We start from the raw sequence: 27,763 nt of genomic DNA on the forward strand, positions 1-27,763 counted from the left end.
AGTCTGATAGTAGAATAAATCTCACGCTAGTATCTGCTCACAAAAGGACTTTTAAGTGATAGGTCATTTAATTTTATGGTTATACACTCTTCTTATAAGCATACAACTATTTAAAACATGGGTTATTGCAAGCTATGTTGATGCAATTTTATTGTTCTTGTTGTTAATCTTTCTTACACTTTTTTCCTTTTGTGATCTCTCATTTGTCAATTCTAGTTTTGCTGGGCTTTTTAAAAAAATGTGATATTATTTTTTTTACATCAATTTTATTCTAGTTTTGCTGGGCTTATTATTATTATTATTATCATTATTATTGTTTTTTTATGTTGAAAGATGTTTGTGGAATTGGTCATTTTTTATCTGCAGTTGTTCTTGTGAACTTTTACATGTAGGTATGCACAGTGCACACTTGGATTTTGTTATTTCCAGACTGACATTAATGACAAGTTTGCTATTGCTTGTACTGTATTGTGACGTTAGCACTTTGGTGGTTGGAGACCTAACCATGGAATGAATAAGAGCACCTCCAAATCCAATGGTGCCACCTGGTGGGTTTCTCTTCTGACGTGTACATTTTTTTTTTAAAGAAGGATGGATGACTATTGTAATAAGGTTGAAATAATTTTAACTAGGTATAAAAGAAACACAACCACCTCTAAAACATCATTAATAAAAGAAAACAAAAACTAACAAGCATCTTGGGGGAACATAGACCAAATCCAAGCAAGAGATAACAACTACTTAAACTTGTAGTTGGGTGAAACTTTTCTATCATGTACAAAAAAAAGAAAAGGAAGCTATGAAGTGAGGGATAAATTCCCACCAACAAAAAGAAAAGTTAGAGGCACCGTGAGCAGTCAATCTATCTGGCTTGCACATTAAAAGCAACACAACAAAGAAATTATGACTGTTGGAAAGAAACTGTGCGGGAGCCACGTCTTGGCTTGGGTTGTTGCGCAGGCCATAGAGCACTTGTTGCTCTTCAGTTTTTGTGGGGTCCAAAGTACAAAAGTAACATTATAATATTTTATTGAGTTGTTTAAAGTAACATTATGGGGTCACTTGAGAAATTTTAGTGAATTTTTTGGTTTAATTAAAAATTTGATTCAATTATTTAAAGTAAGAAATGTAATCTATATCATACGAAAGGGTGAACTATTATTAAAAAAAAAAGTAAAAGATAACTTTGGTGGAGAATTTGGTTGAAAATGCTCTAACCCAATTATTTTTGTGGATACCATTTTGGCAAGGAATTTGCTTGAAACAACTAATTCAGTGGTTCAATACAAATACAAGCTGCTCATAACCAAACTATGAATTGCATCATAGCCAAGCAAACTGGAAATCAAAATATTTAAAACAAACGGTTTCTGGTTGAATGCTCGAAATCCATTCTTCCCTTCATTTTATGCCTTCCTCATTTGCACATTGTCACTAGTAACACTCTCCCTCGCTATTAAAATAGATCATTCCGTCCTAATTTGCAACCTGCCCAATAGCTTTCTAGAAATCATGATATTCCAATAATAGTTTAGTTGGTTGTAAATCAAAATTCTAATGGGTGATTCTACATTTCTAGAATTCATGACATTCCAATAATAGTATAGTTAGTTGTAAATCAAAATTCAAATGGGTAATGCTACATGACCATGTTTGGAAAAAGATTCTCTGATGAAAGTAACTGTTTCTCTTTTCAAAAATAAAATTCTTAAAAAGTTAAGAGAGCATTTTCCTAAAATAAATTAATTGAAACACACACCGGATGATATAGCACATATCACATTTTTCAACTAAAATCTCGGTATATTACACTTTTTTATGTCAATATACATATATTATCAATGGTTGGTAATTCTATCTCTACTATGGTTAGCCTCAGCTGCAAAATGTGCTGTTGAATTCAGTTCTTGGCCACAATGATATTTGTTTGCCTTATCACATCACAGTATTTTACTCAGGAACATTTGTCTTCCTCTCATACCTTATCCACTGCACCATTTGGTGATACATGGGGAAGAACCACATCTGAATTACCGAGCACGAAATGTATGGTATGAGTGTTGAGATCGCCACAAAGAATGTCACAACCCAAAAGGAAGGAGATGGGGCGAGTGTTTCGATGAAGACTTTGTAAACATTTGTGGAAATGTTTGGAGGCATTGCTCCATATACCATGAGGAAAAGATACCAGTAAGCAATGGAACCCCAGATGAAAATATGTTGTATCAAGGTGAAGTAACGTATAGCAAGCGCCATCTGCAAGTTCACAACCCAAACCACGCAAGTATACATCGTCACTGCCAGCATATCCCTTCCAGCAGTTCTTCCCTCCTCATCAAAGGCCTGTGGCAAAATTGCTTTTGTGCAGAAGAAGAATATCATTGTGGCACTAATAAATCCATTAAGCATCCAGCTAAGTATTAGACGCCAGCTGAAGAGGATATTTTGCACACCTTCTTGGTATAAGATTGGAAACTGCCACATTAAACAGAAATAACTCACCAGAGAAAACAAGTTGATGTTTATTGTATTTTACTTCAGATATAACCAAGGGGGATTTATCTATTATGCAACATACAAGTGACTATTGTGTTTAAAAAGTATTAGTACCCACCCTTTAAAATGGGCTTCCTAGGTGACGTTAATGTTAGGAAGGAAGTCCCACATAACCTACCTCAATTCTCAAGGTGCAACTTATATATCTGTTGGACAACTTCACTTAGTGTCAATTGGTTTTAAGTTGAAATCTAACATGATATCAAAGCCTATAGCCTTTCTTGTTTCTTGCCAATTCTAGTAGGCGGGTGTTAGGAAGTTCCACATTATTTGCCTCAATTCTCAGGGTATAGCTTATATATCTGTTGGTCAACTTCACTTAGTGCCAATTGGTTTTAAGCTAAAATCTAACAGTTAATGTCAAGACAAAATGGCACCATGAAGGTGAAAAACCAATTAGGTCTAGGGGAAAGCAAGGTATGATATAATTGTATAGATTAGTGCAAGATTTTTTATATCTTTTCTTTCCTTTTTTGGTGGATTCTCTTGCTTCTTATACCAGGACAACAATGAAAATTTCCATTTCTCAATTATTAACACAAACATGACAACATATTAGTGCCTGTTTGGATTATATTTTTGAAACCATAACAGTGCCAATCACATTGTTTAAGACAAGAAAAAAGGAAGGAGAAATTTTTTCCTGCTTGAAAATGGCCATTTGAAGGGCTTGAGAATTTGAAAATTGAATAAACATATTCTTAGCCGATAAACAGTAACTTACCTTCAGGCAGTACCTGGCAGATACATCCTGGTCAAGGACCCCAAGGGCAATCACAGGAAGTGATGAAAAGAAGACACTATAGAGAGACAAAAACCAGTCATTATATGCAGGCTGTCCAGAGAATGATGCATACACCTCATACAAGAATAGAGTAAAGCCAAATGTGATATTCTTGTAGAAAAAATAGCATATCTGCCAGAAGAATAAACAAGTTAATATAACTACTAAAGTTTTCAGATCAAGTCATCCTTCGGAACCTAAATCTATAGAATGTTGGGATCTAGTTTGAGTGGCAATACCATCGATGACATCCTCCGGTAACACCAATGTCCATGTACAAGAAGTAATCTTTCCAAATACCGGAACTGTGCAATTGCAATATCACTAGACATAACAGCCTAAGGGAGAAAGGATACGAAATAAAACTTGTAATAAAACAGGATAGGGAAGTGAAAAATCAATTTTAAAAAATTGAATATTTTGTCAATTTTGTGTACCTGCATTCCTTCGACACCACTGATTCCAATCCCTACATCTGCTTCTTGAAGCATTCCAACATCATTAGCTCCATCACCAATAGCTAATGTTGTTTTACCAGTTCCAGATTTGACCAGTCTAGTAACCTTGAGAGAGGAACCAATAAAAATAAAATATTTTTAAGAGTTAAGTAGAATCATCACCAGAATTAACCAAAAAAAATTATGACATGTCAAATAGAGGGATGCAGAATAGGCTTAAAAATACCAGAGCCTTCTGCTTTGGCGATGAGCGACAGCAGATAACAGACGCACAATGACTCGTAAGCTCTAGAAACATGTTCTTCATATTATCCTCTAAAGCATAAGTAAGTGATTTTCCATCAATGATCAGAGCAAATGTCTGGCAGGTCCCTCTGGATGCAGAAAGCAGTTGAGCAGCTTCAGATATCTGATGATGCACACTTTCCCTTGATGCCTAAAACATGAATCAGTCTAAAAATATCAGCACTCTCTCAACTATACAAGTTCTCACTAAGATACTTTTAAGGTAAGCCCAATGGGTTGATTTCTACTAGTTGAGGGAGTTAGAGCTAATGACTGTTAAAATTCTAACAGAATCTGGCAGAGACAGACCATAGAGATATAGAGACAAGACTAAGTATTCTGTTTAGTGCAAGTTTGAAAAATTGATTTTGAGGACCAGATCTCATGCTCTATAAATCCTGAGAAGTACAGTTATATTCATTCTTTCTATAATCTCTAAACCAGTACTTAACAACTAATAACAGAGCTCTGAGATCCTACAAGCTGTTCATGCTCTAGTCAAGAATGTAGAAGCAAGTCACTGAAAAATTAAAGAGAGAGCTTGTGAATTGCAAGGTTAAGGAAAAAATTCAAGGAGGAACATATAGGTATTCCAATATTTGATGAAGATAACATGTATGAGTGACTGATTCACCATGAGCAGCACTTAAACACAAAGCAAATGGAAAAGAGCAATTTTCTAAAGGAAGGTAGTAATCCTTAGGAAGCATGGGAAATTTTCTAAAGGGGAGTGCTAGAGCAGTTTCAAACCGAGTATAGTCTGGCTATACAGAGATGGGGATAGAATACTAGGAATATTTAGTTTAGTGAAAGAATCAGACAGGCACTCAATATCCTATAAGAAAACACCTGTGTTCATTCTTCTCTAATCTGTAACTGGCACCTAACTGAAACTTAGACACCAAGCAACTCCTTCCAACAGAGAAACAGATAAGTTTTAGAGGGAAACAGGGGAAAAAAGGAAAGAAAGAAACAGAGTAACAAAAGTTATATTTTGGCTTAGAGATTAAACAAACTAAGCAACAGCATAGAAGCATACATTGTCTTTTTTCCACCTTTTGAAACGAAAACGAAAAAATGCTGGATAAATGCAGTTATTGAAATTTCAATATCACACTACAAAGCTGCTTTATTCACAAAACCTGAATGGAGTAATCCAGGAAATATTAAAGCACATTCAACCCAATATCCACTCAATGTAAGATCTTATGAGGATTTTGAAATATTTTAAGAGAACCAATTTGTTAAGGCTGAAATTTAGTTTACCTTGGCAATAGCCATCTTGTCTCCAGCCTTTTCTAATGCTTGAATTTCTGGAATCTCCAAATGAATTATAATCTGTTTCATTCCTTGTCTTAGCAAGTGACAAGAGAAACTGCATTCGTATATTCATGTCAAACAACTTGATAAGTAATTATTACACAGAAGCCAATATAAAAAAGGTATAATCGCATTATTGTACCCAATATTGATGGCAGTCTCCATTTTATCCCCAGTCAAAACCCAAATCTTAATCTTAGCTTGGGCAAGCTTGTCGATACAATCAGGAACCTAGCAAAATAATATTGTTAGGCTTAATAACGAAGTCCTGTTCTAATGGATATATCTTCATATGTGAACATTTTTTTTCTTTCTAAACTACCCCATTTTGGAGCTTGTCCTCGACAGCAGTGGCACCCAGAAGGATTAGATTCCTCTCTATCTTATCCGATACTTCTTCAATCAGGGTTTCCTGATCTGCGGCAACTGAATTTTTTACTTCAGAAAATTTATCATCAAACTCCTTGTATTCTTCTTCATCAAGTTCGCAAAAGGCAAGTACTAGGGTCCTTAGACCTGCATCAGCATATTCACGCACATGTTCCAGAGTTTTCTCTTCAAACTTCCTCCCATTCTTGGCAAGCCTTTCAAACATGACACTGCATGAAAATATAACTTAAGGTAAGTCAATATGTTAAATGCACAGGTAAGAAGTCCAAGATATTGAAGGCTATAAATTATTTAATCACAGACCTGTCAGCACCTTTACAGAGTAGAAAAATTCTCCCCTCTTCATCTTTCACTATCACCGACATTCGCTTCCTCGAGCTATTGAATTCTAAAACATTAAGAAGCTTGTACGTCCTGCTAAATAAAATTAATCTGATGCGGTCAACATTACTTCACATGAAGAAAGTAATTTCAAAAACACAAATAGCTATAAAAAATAATTGAATTAGGAATAATGTATTTTTAAGTAATCATGTAAGTGTTAGTTGTCACATCCTCCCTGCTGTAGCCTATAAAGACTAATTTTTAGTAATTGTGAAAGTAATTAAAAACTATTAAAAAATCCTAAGGTAATTAGATACGTATTTTCTAGTTGTAGCTGAGTAACAGGTAAGTTACAAATTTTACTAATTATGATTTGAAGTATCCCATGTTTTGGTTTGAATTTGGTTTATCCTTAGTTTAGCTTCTCATCTTGCTCTTAAGAAAAGTGGAAAGTTTTTACTAAGAATTGTTATAGATGCACTCCCACCATGGCTTCAATGTATCCCCAACATGATTTCTAATAAAAACTTTATATTATTGATTAACTAGTGCCCTTTTTTGTTAATTTAAAGGTAAGAATCATTTAAGAAAATTTATTAACAATGTTAGGATTTGGGCTTAGGGTCTAACTCAACCCCACAGAACCGGCTAGTTTGGGAATGGGACCCACAAAATGGGGAATGAAGCCCACTGTCATCTCCCACCACGATTTTTGTCATGACAGATGGCATCGCAGTGGGAGACAACACCCACATTTAGTGAGATCCACAGGAATTTCAGCTAATAAGAAAGATTGTGTCAGAAAAAGAATATTAGAGACTGTGTTACTAGCATTTCTCATAGTAGATTGGCCAATCCAGGAACTGAAAAGTATCAAATCAACATCAGACTCCACATCCCTGTAAAGCTATTGATTAGACCAGAAACAGAATGTAGCATTGCTACTTCCAAATTTTTTGTATTGAAAATTAACTACTAGCATCACATGACAAGTTACTGGGTAATTGCATGTCCCTTTCTCAATGAGAATATCCCTCCCCCATACCTTCGCATAGCGAAGAGCCTCTGGGCAATGGGGTACGAAGTTTTTTTATTACCAAGGAAAAATGCAGCAGTCAAAATATCAAGATTCAAGATAATAAACAGACAAAGCAATTAAAAATAGCTGACCTTTCAACTTCATTGCCAGAAGCTGGATCCAACTCATATATTGACAAACAAGTCTGAGTCCTTTTGTAGAATTTAAAACCAACTTCTCTTGCAGCAATTACAAATGCTGCTTCATCTGGAGATTCAGCTTCATATGAGACTTTTCCTGTTTCTTCATCCACTTCAGGTATGGCAGTATGACAAATTGCCAATAAGCGAAAAAAATTCTGTATAACATCTGCATAAGGCTCATTAACCCAGTTTCCATTCATTATCCTTTCATCTGTAAAGTTAAAACCTTTGATAGGTTCTTTTCTATCAGGAGAGTCCCTGATTTCATTTAATTTTGATTCTAATCCATTAATATGCTCATGAAAAATAGGTAAACCATTACTTTTACCCATGGCTTGCTCAACTTCTGTCACACCGCGGCCATATGCTACCCCAGCAACAGAACATTTGATGAACTCCATTGAGTTGCAGGTCAGAGTTCCAGTTTTATCAGAAAGTATTGTGTCAACTTGGCCAAGTTCCTCATTCAAGTTTGAAGTACGGGCTAGAGCTGGTTTGTCAGTTTCTTCATAATACATGTGGATATCTTGATTGATGAAGATGCTCTGAAGAACTTTGACCATCTCTATTGAGAAATACAAGGAGATAGGAATGAAGAAGTTGTACAACATTAAGGCTGTTAAAAAATGAAATATAGCAGCTGCAGCTGCTCTTTTTGGATCAAAGAAAATTGTGGAACTATCTGGTCTGAGATACCATCTTTTCATTAACCCATTGTCAAGGTCACCTTTGGTTGCAAAGCCAAAGAGAATAGATCCAAGAAATGCAATTAGAAATAAAACACAAAACAAGAAGTATATAACCTTATCCATCTTCTTCTCAATTTTGCTTCTTTTTGAAGGGGGATCAGTGGAGTTTTGGATAACCTTTGTGTCATGACCAGTAAAGATGACTGCTCCAAACACATAGTCTGTATTACGAAGTTTAGAGTCTCTCAGAAGAAGTTGCTGAGCAGAAAGAGGATATTTTTGCTCTCCAAAATCCATGCTCCCAACAAATGAATACAAATTTGCATTTGGGTCTTCACATTTGATGACAGCTCTAAAATCACGGAATTTAAAGTCCTCCTGTAAGGAAGAAGTTACATCCAGCCCTTGTTTTAACTTCAAATTTGTCTCACCATCCAAGTTCATGGTCTCAACATAGCAGACTGCATCCTCATAACTGGAGGAAAGCAGTAGGAGGTCAGCAGGGAAGAATTCATCCTTCATTATCTTCACTATATTCCCTACTCTCAGATTCTTCCATTCAGTATATTCGAAATTGCCATCACCTTTAAGCAATATAACTCTTCTATTGTTCACCTCAGTATCCTGTAGAAGTATTTTGTTAGCTAAAAATATACCCTGAAATGACAGCTTTCCATAGACACTTATCCTTTTCTTGCTCCCCCTCCCCCCCCCCCCCCCCCTCCTTTTCATTAGCTTTTATTTCTTTCTCAATAAACATAGATGATAGAACTGTTGATTCATTATTCCAATTCCATAAAGGCATTTCATTACACGGGAAAAAATGAAAATCTAACCAAAAGCACACAGAACTTAAAATATAGGAAATCTTGTAGTAGAATTAAGATAAATAGACACTATTTTGGAATTTTACGTCTGACCATACTGTCAATATAGCAAACTATTAATACTCTTCAACTCCAGCAAGAAAGTAATCTATCAAGGAATCCGAGAGATTCTTTCAGCAAATTCTGGAATTCGTGAGCAAACAGCTTATTAATGGCACTTCATCCTTTTTCAAACAACTCATACTAATGATCTAAACACAAAAACTAGAATCTTTAATGAACTATCTGTCATGAGTCTTGAAAAATGACATTCAATTTCTTTCCACAATTTCAATAAAGCTACTGTCAAATAGAATCTTCATAAAACACTTGGTAAAAATTATTGGCATTCTTCAAGCTATTGGATACTATATGTCCCAAAGATCTCATAGACACTGAGTTGAACAGCAAATGTAACTATGTAAGTAAATACAAACAAAACAGGAAGCCACAAATCAATGTTAAGACGAGAAGACCAGTCTAATTCACTTTGAATCCACACACTTGTGCTGCAGGGTTGAAGAAATCGATTTTATAAAACGAAATTCACAATAGTACCTGCTTTTTCCTGCGCCAATCTTCGAACCTTTCACCATAGGCCCCAATGATGATAGACAGAGGAAGGATAGCACTGACAGCAGTATAAGAGTAAGCTTGTGAAGGCAAGATTCAGCACCAAGAAATAGAAATTAGCCACCCTCCTAAACTGCTCAAACAGTGACTTAGGCAAGAAAGTGGCAACAGTATACTTTGTGGACCTAACAGAATTATCAGCATAATTAAAAAACCCTCCCTCAAATCTATCTGGTTCATTGCAGAAAACCACCCTGGAATGACCATGTCCCCCAATCCTTGAATGTTCCCTCTTGAAGATTGTTTTACCACAAGCAAAAGAGTAGATCTTGCTAAACTGAAGCTTTATCATACCCCTCCTCCCACCCCTCATCTTCTTCTATTCAAATAAGTATAAGTGACTGATCCAAATTCCAAAATAATAGCAATAAATAATAAAGGCACAAAGAGCCAATAAGGTGGACTAATTACTAATTAGTCTTCCCAAACCCTGAAGCAAAGTCCAACACTAGCAGACAAATTGGTAACCTTCCCAAGTAGTCTAAAAAAAAAAAGCAACTTCACTTACCACTATGATTATAAAGGAACTGACTTTAACTAGTCAACAACCAAAACCACCAAAACCACACAAAAATTCAGAACCACTTTTGGCCTTTGTCACAAAATTACGCAATCTTCATGTTGAAGGAATAAAAAAGTGGAAAACGGAAGAGAATCAAACTATAGTACACTGTTGGGGACAAGCAATGTGAAGAGTCCTTGGAGAAGTGGAACTACCCAGAAGATGAAAACATCATGTGTGTGTAAAGAAGGAGTCACGAGCAGAAGAAAAAGGCTCGAAATTTGGCAGTTTTTGGGAATGAGGGTGAAAGTGAAAGGAACATGATTGGGTGTTGAGAAGGTGCACGATTTCTTTCCAGATCATGCTACTTTTTTGTTGGTACCTTTCTCACTTGTCAGACAGCCAAGAGTAAATTACTCGCTCTCTCAAGAACAAACAAATTTTGATGTAAGGATGTTGTGGGGCACAGGAGTGGCACTTTTTTTTCAAACTAGCATAATCTATAAATTATCACCGATTATAATTATTATATGATTTAATTTTAAGAAAAATAATTTTATATTTTATTGTTATGTTGCAGTTGGTACTACTAATAGTGTTTCAAAAATATGCTTCTTCGATATTATCCTGTTACTGCTATATAGAACAACATTTCTTCTTCTAAACTTTAATTGTTTACAAAGGGGATTGCTAAGAGAACTCGAGAGGTTGTGTATGTTGATTTTGCATATTTCTTGAACTTCCGACAACACCCACATTTAGTGAGATCCACAGGAATTTCAGCTAATAAGAAAGATTGTGTCAGAAAAAGAATATTAGAGACTGTGTTACTAGCATTTCTCATAGTAGATTGGCCAATCCAGGAACTGAAAAGTATCAAATCAACATCAGACTCCACATCCCTGTAAAGCTATTGATTAGACCAGAAACAGAATGTAGCATTGCTACTTCCAAATTTTTTGTATTGAAAATTAACTACTAGCATCACATGACAAGTTACTGGGTAATTGCATGTCCCTTTCTCAATGAGAATATCCCTCCCCCATACCTTCGCATAGCGAAGAGCCTCTGGGCAATGGGGTACGAAGTTTTTTTATTACCAAGGAAAAATGCAGCAGTCAAAATATCAAGATTCAAGATAATAAACAGACAAAGCAATTAAAAATAGCTGACCTTTCAACTTCATTGCCAGAAGCTGGATCCAACTCATATATTGACAAACAAGTCTGAGTCCTTTTGTAGAATTTAAAACCAACTTCTCTTGCAGCAATTACAAATGCTGCTTCATCTGGAGATTCAGCTTCATATGAGACTTTTCCTGTTTCTTCATCCACTTCAGGTATGGCAGTATGACAAATTGCCAATAAGCGAAAAAAATTCTGTATAACATCTGCATAAGGCTCATTAACCCAGTTTCCATTCATTATCCTTTCATCTGTAAAGTTAAAACCTTTGATAGGTTCTTTTCTATCAGGAGAGTCCCTGATTTCATTTAATTTTGATTCTAATCCATTAATATGCTCATGAAAAATAGGTAAACCATTACTTTTACCCATGGCTTGCTCAACTTCTGTCACACCGCGGCCATATGCTACCCCAGCAACAGAACATTTGATGAACTCCATTGAGTTGCAGGTCAGAGTTCCAGTTTTATCAGAAAGTATTGTGTCAACTTGGCCAAGTTCCTCATTCAAGTTTGAAGTACGGGCTAGAGCTGGTTTGTCAGTTTCTTCATAATACATGTGGATATCTTGATTGATGAAGATGCTCTGAAGAACTTTGACCATCTCTATTGAGAAATACAAGGAGATAGGAATGAAGAAGTTGTACAACATTAAGGCTGTTAAAAAATGAAATATAGCAGCTGCAGCTGCTCTTTTTGGATCAAAGAAAATTGTGGAACTATCTGGTCTGAGATACCATCTTTTCATTAACCCATTGTCAAGGTCACCTTTGGTTGCAAAGCCAAAGAGAATAGATCCAAGAAATGCAATTAGAAATAAAACACAAAACAAGAAGTATATAACCTTATCCATCTTCTTCTCAATTTTGCTTCTTTTTGAAGGGGATCAGTGGAGTTTTGGATAACCTTTGTGTCATGACCAGTAAAGATGACTGCTCCAAACACATAGTCTGTATTACGAAGTTTAGAGTCTCTCAGAAGAAGTTGCTGAGCAGAAAGAGGATATTTTTGCTCTCCAAAATCCATGCTCCCAACAAATGAATACAAATTTGCATTTGGGTCTTCACATTTGATGACAGCTCTAAAATCACGGAATTTAAAGTCCTCCTGTAAGGAAGAAGTTACATCCAGCCCTTGTTTTAACTTCAAATTTGTCTCACCATCCAAGTTCATGGTCTCAACATAGCAGACTGCATCCTCATAACTGGAGGAAAGCAGTAGGAGGTCAGCAGGGAAGAATTCATCCTTCATTATCTTCACTATATTCCCTACTCTCAGATTCTTCCATTCAGTATATTCGAAATTGCCATCACCTTTAAGCAATATAACTCTTCTATTGTTCACCTCAGTATCCTGTAGAAGTATTTTGTTAGCTAAAAATATACCCTGAAATGACAGCTTTCCATAGACACTTATCCTTTTCTTGCTCCCCCTCCCCCCCCCCCCCCCCCTCCTTTTCATTAGCTTTTATTTCTTTCTCAATAAACATAGATGATAGAACTGTTGATTCATTATTCCAATTCCATAAAGGCATTTCATTACACGGGAAAAAATGAAAATCTAACCAAAAGCACACAGAACTTAAAATATAGGAAATCTTGTAGTAGAATTAAGATAAATAGACACTATTTTGGAATTTTACGTCTGACCATACTGTCAATATAGCAAACTATTAATACTCTTCAACTCCAGCAAGAAAGTAATCTATCAAGGAATCCGAGAGATTCTTTCAGCAAATTCTGGAATTCGTGAGCAAACAGCTTATTAATGGCACTTCATCCTTTTCAAACAACTCATACTAATGATCTAAACACAAAAACTAGAATCTTTAATGAACTATCTGTCATGAGTCTTGAAAAATGACATTCAATTTCTTTCCACAATTTCAATAAAGCTACTGTCAAATAGAATCTTCATAAAACACTTGGTAAAAATTATTGGCATTCTTCAAGCTATTGGATACTATATGTCCCAAAGATCTCATAGACACTGAGTTGAACAGCAAATGTAACTATGTAAGTAAATACAAACAAAACAGGAAGCCACAAATCAATGTTAAGACGAGAAGACCAGTCTAATTCACTTTGAATCCACACACTTGTGCTGCAGGGTTGAAGAAATCGATTTTATAAAACGAAATTCACAATAGTACCTGCTTTTTCCTGCGCCAATCTTCGATACCCTCTTTCACCATAGTTGCCCCAATGATGATAGACAGAGGAAGGATAGCACTGACAGCAGTATAAGGAGTAAGCTTTGTGAAGGCCAAGATTCCAGCCACCAAGAAATAGAAATTAGCCACCCTCCTAAACTGCTCAAACAGTGACTTAGGCAAGAAAGTGGCAACAGTATACTTTGTGGACCTAACAGAATTATCAGCATAATTAAAAAACCCTCCCTCAAATCTATCTGGTTCATTGCAGAAAACCACCCTGGAATGACCATGTCCCCCAATCCTTGAATGTTCCCTCTTGAAGATTGTTTTACCACAAGCAAAAGAGTAGATCTTGCTAAACTGAAGCTTTATCATACCCCTCCTCCCACCCCTCATCTTCTTCTATTCAAATAAGTATAAGTGACTGATCCAAATTCCAAAATAATAGCAATAAATAATAAAGGCACAAAGAGCCAATAAGGTGGACTAATTACTAATTAGTCTTCCCAAACCCTGAAGCAAAGTCCAACACTAGCAGACAAATTGGTAACCTTCCCAAGTAGTCTAAAAAAAAAAAAGCAACTTCACTTACCACTATGATTATAAAGGAACTGACTTTAACTAGTCAACAACCAAAACCACCAAAACCACACAAAAATTCAGAACCACTTTTGGCCTTTGTCACAAAATTACGCAATCTTCATGTTGAAGGAATAAAAAAGTGGAAAACGGAAGAGAATCAAACTATAGTACACTGTTGGGGACAAGCAATGTGAAGAGTCCTTGGAGAAGTGGAACTACCCAGAAGATGAAAACATCATGTGTGTGTAAAGAAGGAGTCACGAGCAGAAGAAAAAGGCTCGAAATTTGGCAGTTTTTGGGAATGAGGGTGAAAGTGAAAGGAACATGATTGGGTGTTGAGAAGGTGCACGATTTCTTTCCAGATCATGCTACTTTTTTGTTGGTACCTTTCTCACTTGTCAGACAGCCAAGAGTAAATTACTCGCTCTCTCAAGAACAAACAAATTTTGATGTAAGGATGTTGTGGGGCACAGGAGTGGCACTTTTTTTTCAAACTAGCATAATCTATAAATTATCACCGATTATAATTATTATATGATTTAATTTTAAGAAAAAATAATTTTATATTTTATTGTTATGTTGCAGTTGGTACTACTAATAGTGTTTCAAAAATATGCTTCTTCCGATATTATCCTGTTACTGCTATATAGAACAACATTTCTTCTTCTAAACTTTAATTGTTTACAAAGGGGATTGCTAAGAGAACTCGAGAGGTTGTGTATGTTGATTTGCATATTTCTTGAACTTCCAATGCGAAATATCTTACATGGACTATAGGAACCATAATCTTGTTGTTATTTCATCTAATATTTGATGTATTACCTTAAATTTAAGTTTCATTGTACAAATTACCTACAAATTCGTATTAACTTGTTTAACAAAATTTGTGCTTATACTCCAAAAATACAAAATAATAATTCAATTTTAGTAAAACTATTTTGAATAATTAAAGTACTAATACATGAGTCATATAATTTACAAGTGAAGACCAAAGTAAAGTGTATTCATATTCTACACTATCAAAATTGTATCTATAGTTAAAATATTTTTCCCTATAAATTAAGTATAGATTTTCTTATTTGCTTTAAAAATAAATTTTATATTTTATATTGTATATGTTATTTCTATCTTAAAGAAAAATGTTTATCTCCACAAATTAAGTACATATTTTGTTATTTTTCTTAAAAATATCATTTTCATATTTTTACATAATTCACGGGAAGAAGAAAAGGAAAGAAAAACTTCACCTCATAATTTTACATATAAATTTTAGACATTAATTTTACTTATACTTGGTATTTTAAATAAAATAAAATATTCAATGTATTAGTTAAGTGAAAAGAAAATAAGCAAGAAATAAAAAAAAACATTTACATTAATCTCATTAGTTGTATTTTATTCATATTCTTCCGTAAAAAAAATAGTTTATCCTTATTCTCAATATTAAGTAAAACAAAGTATCAAAAAAATACATAATTAAAAAAAAAGAACTTATATGAGTAAGAAGATAATAAATAAGAAATACATCATTTGTCTATAATTTAGTTTTAGATATTAATTTTATTTATACTTTCTATGTTAAATAAAATAATATATTCAATTAGTTAAGTGATAAGATAATAAACAAGAAAGAAACAAGTTATTTACACAATTCTCATTCATTATATTTTATTCATATTCTTTATATTAAATAGCACAACGTATTCGAAAAATTAGTTTAGCCAAAAAGAGAAAAACAAATTTATATTATAATAATTTAAAAAATGATCAAAGATCCCAACAATTTAATATCATATATAAATTATAAGATAATATATTTTCTTTCTAGAAAATTAAATTTTAAGACGACATAAAAAAATTACATAATAGAGAAGTTAATAATATTTGTTTAAAGTGATTTAAATTTATTATTTTCCTAAACTTTTTTACTCTAATTTTTCATAGAGAAGTCAATAATCATAATTTCATGGATTCAAATTTCTCTTAGTTTTGTAATTAAATATATATTAATTAGGAAAAAATTTACTCATCACAAATTAGATATAGTTTTTTTTTATTTTCTTTAAAAAAATCATTTTCATCTTTTGTATTTTATATATAATTTCTATCTTTGACAAAAAAAAGTTTATTCTCGTATATTAAGTAATGATATTCTTACCTGCTTTTAAAAATCGTCTTTATATTTTATATTTATTTTTTATCTTTAGTAAAAAAGTTACTCCTCTTAAATTAAGTATAAATTTTGTTACTTGCTATGTAACTATGTAAGTAAATACAAACAAAACAGGAAGCCACAAATCAATGTTAAGACGAGAAGACCAGTCTAATTCACTTTGAATCCACACACTTGTGCTGCAGGTTGAAGAAATCGATTTTATAAAACGAAAATTCACAATAGTACCTGCTTTTTCCTGCCCCAATTCGATACCCTTTCCCATAGTGCCCAATGATGATAGACGAGGAAGGATAGCACTGCAGCAGTATAAGGAGTAAGCTTTGTGAGGCCAAGTTCCAGCCACCAAGAAATAGAAATTAGCACCCTCCTAAACTGCTCAACAGTGACTTAGGCAAGAAAGTGGCAACAGTATACTTTGTGGACCTAACAGAATTATCAGCATAATTAAAAAACCCTCCCTCAAATCTATCTGGTTCATTGCAGAAAACCACCCTGGAATGACCATGTCCCCCAATCCTTGAATGTTCCCTCTTGAAGATTGTTTTACCACAAGCAAAAGAGTAGATCTTGCTAAACTGAAGCTTTATCATACCCCTCCTCCCACCCCTCATCTTCTTCTATTCAAATAAGTATAAGTGACTGATCCAAATTCCAAAATAATAGCAATAAATAATAAAGGCACAAAGAGCCAATAAGGTGGACTAATTACTAATTAGTCTTCCCAAACCCTGAAGCAAAGTCCAACACTAGCAGACAAATTGGTAACCTTCCCAAGTAGTCTAAAAAAAAAAAGCAACTTCACTTACCACTATGATTATAAAGGAACTGACTTTAACTAGTCAACAACCAAAACCACCAAAACCACACAAAAATTCAGAACCACTTTTGGCCTTTGTCACAAAATTACGCAATCTTCATGTTGAAGGAATAAAAAAGTGGAAAACGGAAGAGAATCAAACTATAGTACACTGTTGGGGACAAGCAATGTGAAGAGTCCTTGGAGAAGTGGAACTACCCAGAAGATGAAAACATCATGTGTGTGTAAAGAAGGAGTCACGAGCAGAAGAAAAAGGCTCGAAATTTGGCAGTTTTTGGGAATGAGGGTGAAAGTGAAAGGAACATGATTGGGTGTTGAGAAGGTGCACGATTTCTTTCCAGATCATGCTACTTTTTTGTTGGTACCTTTCTCACTTGTCAGACAGCCAAGAGTAAATTACTCGCTCTCTCAAGAACAAACAAATTTTGATGTAAGGATGTTGTGGGGCACAGGAGTGGCACTTTTTTTTCAAACTAGCATAATCTATAAATTATCACCGATTATAATTATTATATGATTTAATTTTAAGAAAAAATAATTTTATATTTTATTGTTATGTTGCAGTTGGTACTACTAATAGTGTTTCAAAAATATGCTTCTTCGATATTATCCTGTTACTGCTATATAGAACAACATTTCTTCTTCTAAACTTTAATTGTTTACAAAGGGGATTGCTAAGAGAACTCGAGAGGTTGTGTATGTTGATTTTGCATATTTCTTGAACTTCCAATGCGAAATATCTTACATGGACTATAGGAACCATAATCTTGTTGTTATTTCATCTAATATTTGATGTATTACCTTAAATTTAAGTTTCATTGTACAAATTACCTACAAATTCGTATTAACTTGTTTAACAAAATTTGTGCTTATACTCCAAAAATACAAAATAATAATTCAATTTTAGTAAAACTATTTTGAATAATTAAAGTACTAATACATGAGTCATATAATTTACAAGTGAAGACCAAAGTAAAGTGTATTCATATTCTACACTATCAAAATTGTATCTATAGTTAAAATATTTTTCCCTATAAATTAAGTATAGATTTTCTTATTTGCTTTAAAAATAAATTTTATATTTTATATTGTATATGTTATTTCTATCTTAAAGAAAAATGTTTATCTCCACAAATTAAGTACATATTTTGTTATTTTTCTTAAAAATATCATTTTCATATTTTTTACATAATTCACGGGAAGAAGAAAAGGAAAGAAAAACTTCACCTCATAATTTTACATATAAATTTTAGACATTAATTTTACTTATACTTGGTATTTTAAATAAAATAAAATATTCAATGTATTAGTTAAGTGAAAAGAAAATAAGCAAGAAATAAAAAAAAACATTTACATTAATCTCATTAGTTGTATTTTATTCATATTCTTCCGTAAAAAAAATAGTTTATCCTTATTCTCAATATTAAGTAAAACAAAGTATCAAAAAAATACATAATTAAAAAAAAAGAACTTATATGAGTAAGAAGATAATAAATAAGAAATACATCATTTGTCTATAATTTAGTTTTAGATATTAATTTTATTTATACTTTCTATGTTAAATAAAATAATATATTCAATTAGTTAAGTGATAAGATAATAAACAAGAAAGAAACAAGTTATTTACACAATTCTCATTCATTATATTTTATTCATATTCTTTATATTAAATAGCACAACGTATTCGAAAAATTAGTTTAGCCAAAAAGAGAAAAACAAATTTATATTATAATAATTTAAAAAATGATCAAAGATCCCAACAATTTAATATCATATATAAATTATAAGATAATATATTTTCTTTCTAGAAAATTAAATTTTAAGACGACATAAAAAAATTACATAATAGAGAAGTTAATAATATTTGTTTAAAGTGATTTAAATTTATTATTTTCCTAAACTTTTTTACTCTAATTTTTCATAGAGAAGTCAATAATCATAATTTCATGGATTCAAATTTCTCTTAGTTTTGTAATTAAATATATATTAATTAGGAAAAAATTTACTCATCACAAATTAGATATAGTTTTTTTTTTATTTTCTTTAAAAAAATCATTTTCATCTTTTGTATTTTATATATAATTTCTATCTTTGACAAAAAAAAGTTTATTCTCGTATATTAAGTAATGATATTCTTACCTGCTTTTAAAAATCGTCTTTATATTTTATATTTATTTTTTATCTTTAGTAAAAAAAGTTACTCCTCTTAAATTAAGTATAAATTTTGTTACTTGCTTAAAAAACAAACATCTTCAAGATAGTATTTAAGTTCGATGCAAATAATTTTTATCAGACTTTATTTATCCGAGATGAACTCCGTATTAGTCAAGGTCTCTTTCCTATGATGAATTGGAGGATTAAGACTAGAAAAAAAATTACCTTAATATTTTATACTTGAATATATAATTTCTATTTTTAGTTGAAATATCTCTCCCCGTAAATTAAGTATAGATTTTCTTACTTGTTTTAAAAATAAATTTCATATTTTTTATTTTATGTTATTTCTATCTTTAAGAAAAATGTTCATCCCTACAAATTAAGTATAGATTTTGTTACTTGTCTTCTTAAAAATATTATTTTCATATTTTTTACATAATTTGCTGGGAGAAGAAGAGAAAAGAAAAACCTCATCTCATCATTTTAAATATAAATTTTAGACATTAATTTTACTTATACTTGGTATTTTAAACAAAATAAAATATTTCATTAATTATTTAAGTGAAAAGATAATAAGTCAGAAATAAACCAAAAAAAATTTTCATTAATCTCATTAGTTATATTTTATTCATATTCTTCCGTAAAAGAAATAGGTTATTCGTATTCTCCATATTAAGTAAAACAAAGTATTCAAAAAATAAATTAAGTAAAAAAAAGAGAAAAAAAATACATTACAAACATTATAAAAATGAATTAAAATATATTCTTTTATCATAACAATTTATTTGTTCATTTGATTTCAATTAAATTATTCATGCCCGTAAATTAAGTATAAGTTTTTTCTACTTACTCTTATTACACAAATTGTTCATCCTTTGTGTTTTATATTTTACATATATTTTATATTTAATAAATTTACATATACATAATATAAAAAAAATTTAAAATTTGTCTAAGTATTTTTTGAAGAATTTACCTATATGAGTAAAAGATAATAAATAAGAAATACATTATTTTCCTATAATTTGATTTTATATATTAATTTTATTTATACTTTCTATGTTAAATAAAATAAGATAAATTGGTTAAGTGATAAGATAATAAGCAAGAAAGAAAAAAAATATTTACACAGTCCTCATTCATTAAATTTTATTCATGTTCTCTATAACAAATAACACAAAGTATTTGAAAAATTAGTTAAGCTAAAAAAAAAAACATTTATATTATCATAATTTCATTAATTCAAATTTCTTAGTTTTGTAATTAAATATATATATTAATTAAGAAAAAATTTTCTCCTCACAGATTAAATAGTTTTTTATTTTCTTTAAAAAATAATTTTTGTCTTTTGTATTTTTCTATATATAATCAAGAAAAAACATTTATATTATCATAATTTCATTAATTCATGATTTGTAACCTTGATTCTAAGGATTTTATATAATGAAAATATGCCAAATTCCAACTCATTCAATAGTCACCAAATGTTACCCTTTTTATGATCCTTGATTGTCATTATAAAGAATCATATTTTAACAATAGCACACTCAAATTTCTTTCCCAACATGCCATGCATGACTATTAGTGGTCACAAATAATCTAAACAGTAATTTCTATTTACTTCCTTAACTTGTTTATGGGGATACTATCATGTGACTAATACAAATATGAGATACATGGATATTGCTACAAGAGAAAATTGAATGGATGTGACATTCAACTTGCTTATTTATAAGTGACTAATATAAATAAGAGATACATGGATATGAGATACATAAATATAAGCAATTTCTTTCCAAAGTAGCAATCATCTCAATACTTCATCTCAATGCTAGGGCCTTAACATGGATATTGTAAGAATGTGGAAGGAAATGAGTAGTTGTAGCCAAAATTTGGCCTTCATGACATCTGAACATGACTCTAGGTCCTGTGGCAACTCCTTTCCTAACTTCTGCATGAAAATTAGTCTTCTCGTGGTTTGATTCAATTGTCTTCTACAAAATTTTGTTGTTGGATATTTCTTGATTAGGCTCCTCTGATGGGGGAAGCCTTAGTCTCTCTACATTATATAAGATTGGTATTTACTATATAAGCAGACCCAATGATCATAAAAACAAATAAGGAGTTCAAGTTTAGTAATTATGTACTCTAGCAATTCTTGTATGGAAAACAATTAGAATGCTCAACTTTTTAGTGTTCCAACAAAAAAAAAACACAATACTCAGAGGATAAGTTCTAAAAGTTAGCTCAAAATACAAGTATATGTTACACAATCCATAACAGTTCACCTTAAGACCACATTGACAACATGTTTATTACATTTAGGACAAAAGAACATGTTGGAATCTAGATACACGACCTTAGGTATAGGTTGTATACCACCATTCTTCATCACCCATAATATGTTTGATAGTACATAAAATCACAGCAGAACAGTCCTACAACACCAACAATACAAAAACAAACTATTAAGAAAAGTTTATCTAATATAATAATAACTTTCAAATGTTTATGCATATTATATTATGCATATACTCCACATTATATCATATTATTACCTTCTTGCAATCTTTAATCCGTTCAGTCTTTTTCTTTGGTGTAATTTCAAGAAAATCAACATCCGCATTGACTACACCATCACTAAGTTGACTCAAACTTACACATGGTGAATCCATATTCTGAAGCATGTTGCAACATTAGGCTGGTTAATACAAATCACATCATTGTCAATACAAAACTGTATTTTAATATTCCAATCTTAGAATCTACTAATCTTACAAATAGTTTTTAGAATATAAAAAAAACATATACATGTTCAAGCAACACCAAACAAATATAGTACCTCTTCCTAGAATCTTGGCAACCTCAAAATCTGCATTGTACACCATTTTTGTACCATAGATACAATTCTAAAGATGTATTTTGTCTACACAAATACATCATCACTTCAGTTTAATATCTTTATACATTAAATCACACCGCAATAATAGAATAAATAACTACAATTATAAATATTTGTAATACCTTGAAAACTCTGGACTTTGGCAAATTGAACAATGACCACAACATTGTCAACTTCTCCATATGCCAACAAAAAAACATTTAATTCATCCACAAATGAACCTAAAAGAGTACACTCAATTTGAGCACTAATTCGAAAGTCATTTATCAGTCCCAAAACTTTAAAACAAATAAAATAAAGAAATAAAAAAGAAATATGAAATATGGAAAACTGGTATCAATATCCATCAGCCACTACATAGCCTTACTACAGGCATAGGTTGTGTACCACCATTCTTCATCATTCATAATATGTTTGACAATACATAAAATCGCAATAGAACAACTCTACAACAACAATACAAAAACAAACTATTAAGAAAATTTGATCTAATGTAATAATAACTTTCAAATGTTTATGCATCTTATATTATGCATATACTGCACATTATATCATATTATTACCTCCTTGTAATCTTTAGTCCGTTCTATCTTTTTCTTTGGTGTAACTTCAAGAAAATCAACCTCCGCACTAATTGCACCATCACTAAGTTGACTCAAACTTACACATGGTGAATCCATATTTTGAAGCATCCTACAACATAAGGTTAGTTAATACAAATCACATCACAATCAATAAAAAAATGCATTTTAATATTCCAATCTTAGAGTCTACTAATCTTACAAATAGTTTTTAGAATAAAAAAACATATACATGTTCAAGCAACACCAAACAAATATAGTACCTCTTTGTAATACCTTGAAAACTCTGAACTTTGACAGTAATTTCAGTAATCCTTTTCAGCAATAATTTCAGCAACAAAGTTGTATTTGCTAGCCATTTTTTTCAAAATAAAAAACAACAACATAGTGTATTTCTAATGAAATTGTTTTTCAGCAAATGCAACATAATTCATTTATAAATGAACATAACAGAGAAGGAAAGTCTAAGCCTTTGGAGGGAAGACAAACGAAATTCAAATTTAAATTTAAATTTAAAATGGAGCAGATTTACATTATTCAAAATTTTCTTCTTCAATCACACATATAATCTAATAAAAAATAAGATTAATCTATGTTGACCTCCAAAAATATCTTGTAGGTGCAAAACTGTAGGTGTATGCAAATAGTCCTTTTAGGTGTATGAAGATAATACTTTTGGGTCCTTCTCCCAAAAATTTATATTTGTTGTGTGTTGTGTGTCTGCAAAGGAATACAAAATTGGAATGCAATTTTGTTTGCTCGTGGCTATTGAAAATGAATGAGAATGCCATTGTTGTCTATGTATTACACAATCAGAAGGCTTGGAATGATGGGGTGGTTCGTATGTAGCATTTATTTTTCTCAAATAACCAATTTTTTTAAAAGCAATTTTTAGGTTGATGCACCATGTATTGACACATGTATTTTTTTTTGCCATAAAATGCAATTTATGGGTTCTCGAATGTATTTTTTTAAAAAAGAAATTTATAAATAAGTTTTTTTAAAAAAACAAGCTATTATCTTTATGAAACAAAAATTCAAAGGAAAAATCTATTTAGCTAATCTAGACATAAGAGACATAGCAAAGTAGTCATTAGCATGCAAAAGTGTACCAAATCATAGATGTCAAATAAGTTGTGTAACGAAAAATCTTCAACAAAAACAATCTTAAAAAAGCAACAAAAAAATGCTAGATAATTACTACTGCAAGTCAAAGATTTACTAAAACATAGAACCAATAAGTATAACATTAAAAGGCTCTACATAAAATATGCAGGAAGTATTGCTTGACCAAGCACAAATAACTTACTCGAGGAAAGTCTGCTGTCACTAAATTAGACAATTTTAGACCTTAAAAACATGTCTTTCACTAAATTATCATCATTGCAAAAAAAATGACAAATGAATAGAAAATTCAATTGTCAAGTATTTATTAACAGATAAAAGGTAGACTATCATATTAGAGAGAGGAGGTTCTGCAGCAGAGAAGAATGGTATAGGAGGAGGGCTATGAGTGAAGAACAACATACCCGTAAACTGTTCCACTGGTTGACAGTTTTAGAACTCTAAAATGGAAAAGAAAAAAATATTTATAAATTAGTTTTTTTACCTTACTTTCTTCTCAGGTAGACTCAACAAAACAAAGCTAAATCATATATCAAGCGCATATCTTGCAAAATCAAAACAAAACATTAACATCAATTTCACAAAATAAAAATGCATATTGAAAATAAGAGAAACAAAGAAAAGCCCACTCATCTTGAAAAAGGCTTTATAGTTTTAGATGAAAAATGACCCATGAAGCTTTTTTCATGCGCGTCCATGTTCTTGCTAGGTTAATAGCTTTTTGACTGGTGCGGTCTTCGTTGAGACCTATAGAGAAGAACACAGTGGTTTAAGGTTTAACCAAGCTAGGGATTTCTCTAAAAAAAATTAAAAAATAAGGGAAATGAAGAGGAGAGGATGAGAAGCATGTTGATTGGTTTATTTTCTCAAACCTCTGGCCAAGGAGGTCGGAAACAAAATTGAAGCCGATAACTGAAAAGTTTCTACATTGAGAGCTTTTTGGGAAAAAGAAGGGGGATATTTGAAAAAGAGGGAGGAACCTAAGTGCATCTCTTGTAATTTGAATTTCAAATTTCAAATTGTTACACACACCAATAGACAAGTTTCATGCTTTTGGCAAAAAAACAATGCTTCCGTGTTGGAGTTTATCTATGGGTATTGCTTTTTTTATTTTATTGCATCTCGTTTGTTGTGTTGTTCAAATGGACAAAGAATGCATTGTGTTGTAGTTCTGTTGTGAGAAAGCCCAATAGATGAGGTGGTTAGTTTGTAATCATGGAGTTAATGTTTGAAGAAGCAAAATAGTTGCATTCTTTTTTCTCCAAACTAGAAAGACGCCCGTGCCGATGCACGGGCTCATACTTCTATTTGAATATTGATAAATGTGAAGTATGTCAAAATATATGTAGGGAAAGGAAAACATTAATTTAGGAATATATTTGAAACTAACCTGATTGTATGATAGAATGTTTTTGATGGTGCTGGAAAGATTATGATGGTAACATCTTCTACGGAGTGGGAGACTATACAACATAGTGTTGATGTATACTGCAATATAAGAAATGGTATACTAATAAGCATAGTATATTGTAATCATATAATCAGAAATTGACAAAGTGAAAATGAAACGAACAATTAGTGTTTGATAGAAAATGAATTTTAATAATGAAAATGTACATGAAAAAAAGGATTTGGGAAGCATACCATGATTATAAGTTTGAAAAAACTTCTTTGTATACTACATTAATGGTAGTATTTTTGGGAGTGCCTTGATTATCATGAATAAGAATGTGGAGCCCTTTTTTGCTTTGAACTCGTGAAAGTGCAACATATAACTGGCCGTGAGAAAAAACTGGGGTTGGCAAATACAATCCAACATGTGCCAACGATTGTCCCTGAGATTTGTTAATTGTCATTGCAAATGAAACCATGAATGGAAATTGTCTTCTAATTAGCTTGAATGGCCATGGTGAATCAGAGGGAGAAAGATTCATTCTTGGAATGTATGTTCTATGGCCTATGTTGGGTCCAGTAATAATCTCCACTTCAACAACACTTGAACCAAGTCTTGTAACAATAAGCCTAGTTCTGTTGCATAACCCATCAGCTTGGTCCAGATTTCGTAGTAGGATGGTAGGCATACCAACCTTGATTATGAGCTTGTGATTTGGTATGCCTGATGTCTTCAATGAGTTTAGAAATTCAACTGTTAGTACTCCAAATGCAGGATTGAGTAGTTCATCTGATTTGTCAATAGAATCAGCACTACAATACTCTTTCTCCTCACCAGGAATCAAAGACAGGACATAGTCATTTATTTTATCAACAACATCTTTTGTAGAGGCAAGGACAACTCTTTTTTGCAAGAAATCGCCATTGTTGTAGTTGTGTAATAAGTCTGGATATGTTGCTTCAACAATTGCCTAGATAGGATCTTGAAAGTCCTTGATAAGAAACTCATCTGGGATGGTGATTTCACCATAACCATCATTTGGTTATGCAAGTTTACCATCACCTATGTCTAGCAACCACTCAAAAAATTGTTTTAGTTCATCCAAGTTGGAATGGTCAGTAGGATTTGATTGAAATCGCATTTTTTTAGTCAGCTTTAGAATTTGACAATGGTTCCAAATGTAAGATGAATTTAAAGTTGCATAGACAATGTCAGAACGATTACCTCTTGGCACAACAGGTAGAATTTGACGGAAATCACCACCAAAAACAATGACCTTTCCTCCAAAAGGATTGCTGTTGTGCATGATGTCTTGTAAACTTTTGTCAAGGGCCTCAATACTGTATCTGTGACACATTGGAGCTTCATCCCATATGATGAGTTTTGTGATATGCAACAATTAAGCCAAATCACTCCCTTGATGAATATTGCATGTAGAATTTTTTGTTGCAGGGACAGAAATAGCAAACTTAGAATGTGTTGTTCTACCGCCAGGCAATCCCACTTGAAGCTACTGTTAAAACAATTCCTCCAGTTGAGCGTATAGCAGATGATAAAGTTTTTCACACAAATGTCTTGCATGTGCCACCATATCCATATAGAAAATAAACTCCACCTGATTGAGTTGCAACCACATGCATAATCTTATTAAAAATAGAAGCCTGCTCATCTGCACTTAGTAATGTATGAATGATTTATTATTAGTGTGGATTGTTAGGAATTCATATTGTGTTAGTAAAACGTAAAAAAAATTGTAAATACCTGTTAGCGACTGGTAGCATTTGTCAAATTCGGCGACCAATATGTCTCTGTCGTAAGTCAATTCATTGTAGATGAGATTATTTTGGTGCGTGTTGGCGGCATATCCTAGTGGGTATGGCATTGAAGGAAAATCTCATAGGCTTTTCCTGTTGGCTTGCAAGAGGTTTTCAATTTCCGTCAAACAAAGATGCATTTTTTCTTTGTCTGTTAGTTGGATGCCTATGAATAGTAAAAAATGACATTGTCAGTTATGAATAGTATGATTGATACGTATTTATTTAGGATTTATGAAATTACCTTGTCTTCTATGATTAAATACAATATCATCTGTCATCCATTGCCAAGTTTGTTTCCACACATATTCTGGCCTATCCATGGTATTCATAAATAGCAGCTTCACAAATAACTTCTTAAGATAGTGTGGAGTTCCCCAAGTGTTTGCTTCTCATAAGGCACCAACAAATTCTTGATCACTTCCTAGAAAACCTTTTGCAAAGCATGCTTCTCTGAATGTATGATAGACAACATTTTCTACTGTTCTAATATCTTCGTAACATTGTGATCCTTTAGCAGAGCAAAGCATCATCCTCATGTAGAATAACTCTCCACTGGAAGGGGGCACCCAAATCAGCCTGCCAATAGTATTTCCTTGTTTCCTTGGTTTCCAGCATCTTTTTCGTGCATCATAAACAAATTTGGACACATATTCAGCATAAGTAAGATATCGTCCATGATGGTATATTTTATTAGAATCCATCCAAGCTGTGAACATTGATTCTTTGATTGTACTCTTAGCCAGTACTGTGCCAATTTCTTGACTATCTTTCCAGTAAACAGGCTGTTGATTTTCTAGGTGGAAATAAAGACGTTCAACTGCCGATGCATGCCCATGCATTGGGAATG

General features: G+C 32.2%; 1 protein-coding gene and 2 pseudogenes across 1 annotated transcript; all 3 read right to left on the reverse strand.

Annotated features, from left to right (window-relative positions):
• Nucleotides 1-1,782: 1,782 nt before the first annotated feature.
• LOC100776955 (putative phospholipid-transporting ATPase 9) lies at nucleotides 1,783-10,481 on the reverse strand. The gene is given in 12 exon segments (XM_041016603.1): nucleotides 1,783-2,475; nucleotides 3,281-3,472; nucleotides 3,580-3,678; nucleotides 3,778-3,903; nucleotides 4,025-4,234; nucleotides 5,350-5,458; nucleotides 5,546-5,634; nucleotides 5,726-6,002; nucleotides 6,097-6,207; nucleotides 7,288-8,651; nucleotides 9,452-9,542; nucleotides 9,544-10,481. Coding segments are annotated over 12 exon segments (3,489 nt in total). The 5' UTR covers nucleotides 9,840-10,481; the 3' UTR covers nucleotides 1,783-1,950.
• Nucleotides 10,482-11,146: 665 nt separating this feature from the next.
• LOC121175070 (putative phospholipid-transporting ATPase 9) lies at nucleotides 11,147-14,417 on the reverse strand (annotated as a pseudogene).
• Nucleotides 14,418-25,136: 10,719 nt separating this feature from the next.
• Nucleotides 25,137-27,236, reverse strand: LOC113001857 (ATP-dependent DNA helicase PIF1-like; annotated as a pseudogene).
• Nucleotides 27,237-27,763: the final 527 nt, after the last annotated feature.

Source organism: Glycine max, chromosome 6, assembly GCF_000004515.6.
Source record: "Glycine max cultivar Williams 82 chromosome 6, Glycine_max_v4.0, whole genome shotgun sequence".
In the NCBI taxonomy this organism is placed as follows: domain Eukaryota; kingdom Viridiplantae; phylum Streptophyta; class Magnoliopsida; order Fabales; family Fabaceae; genus Glycine; species Glycine max.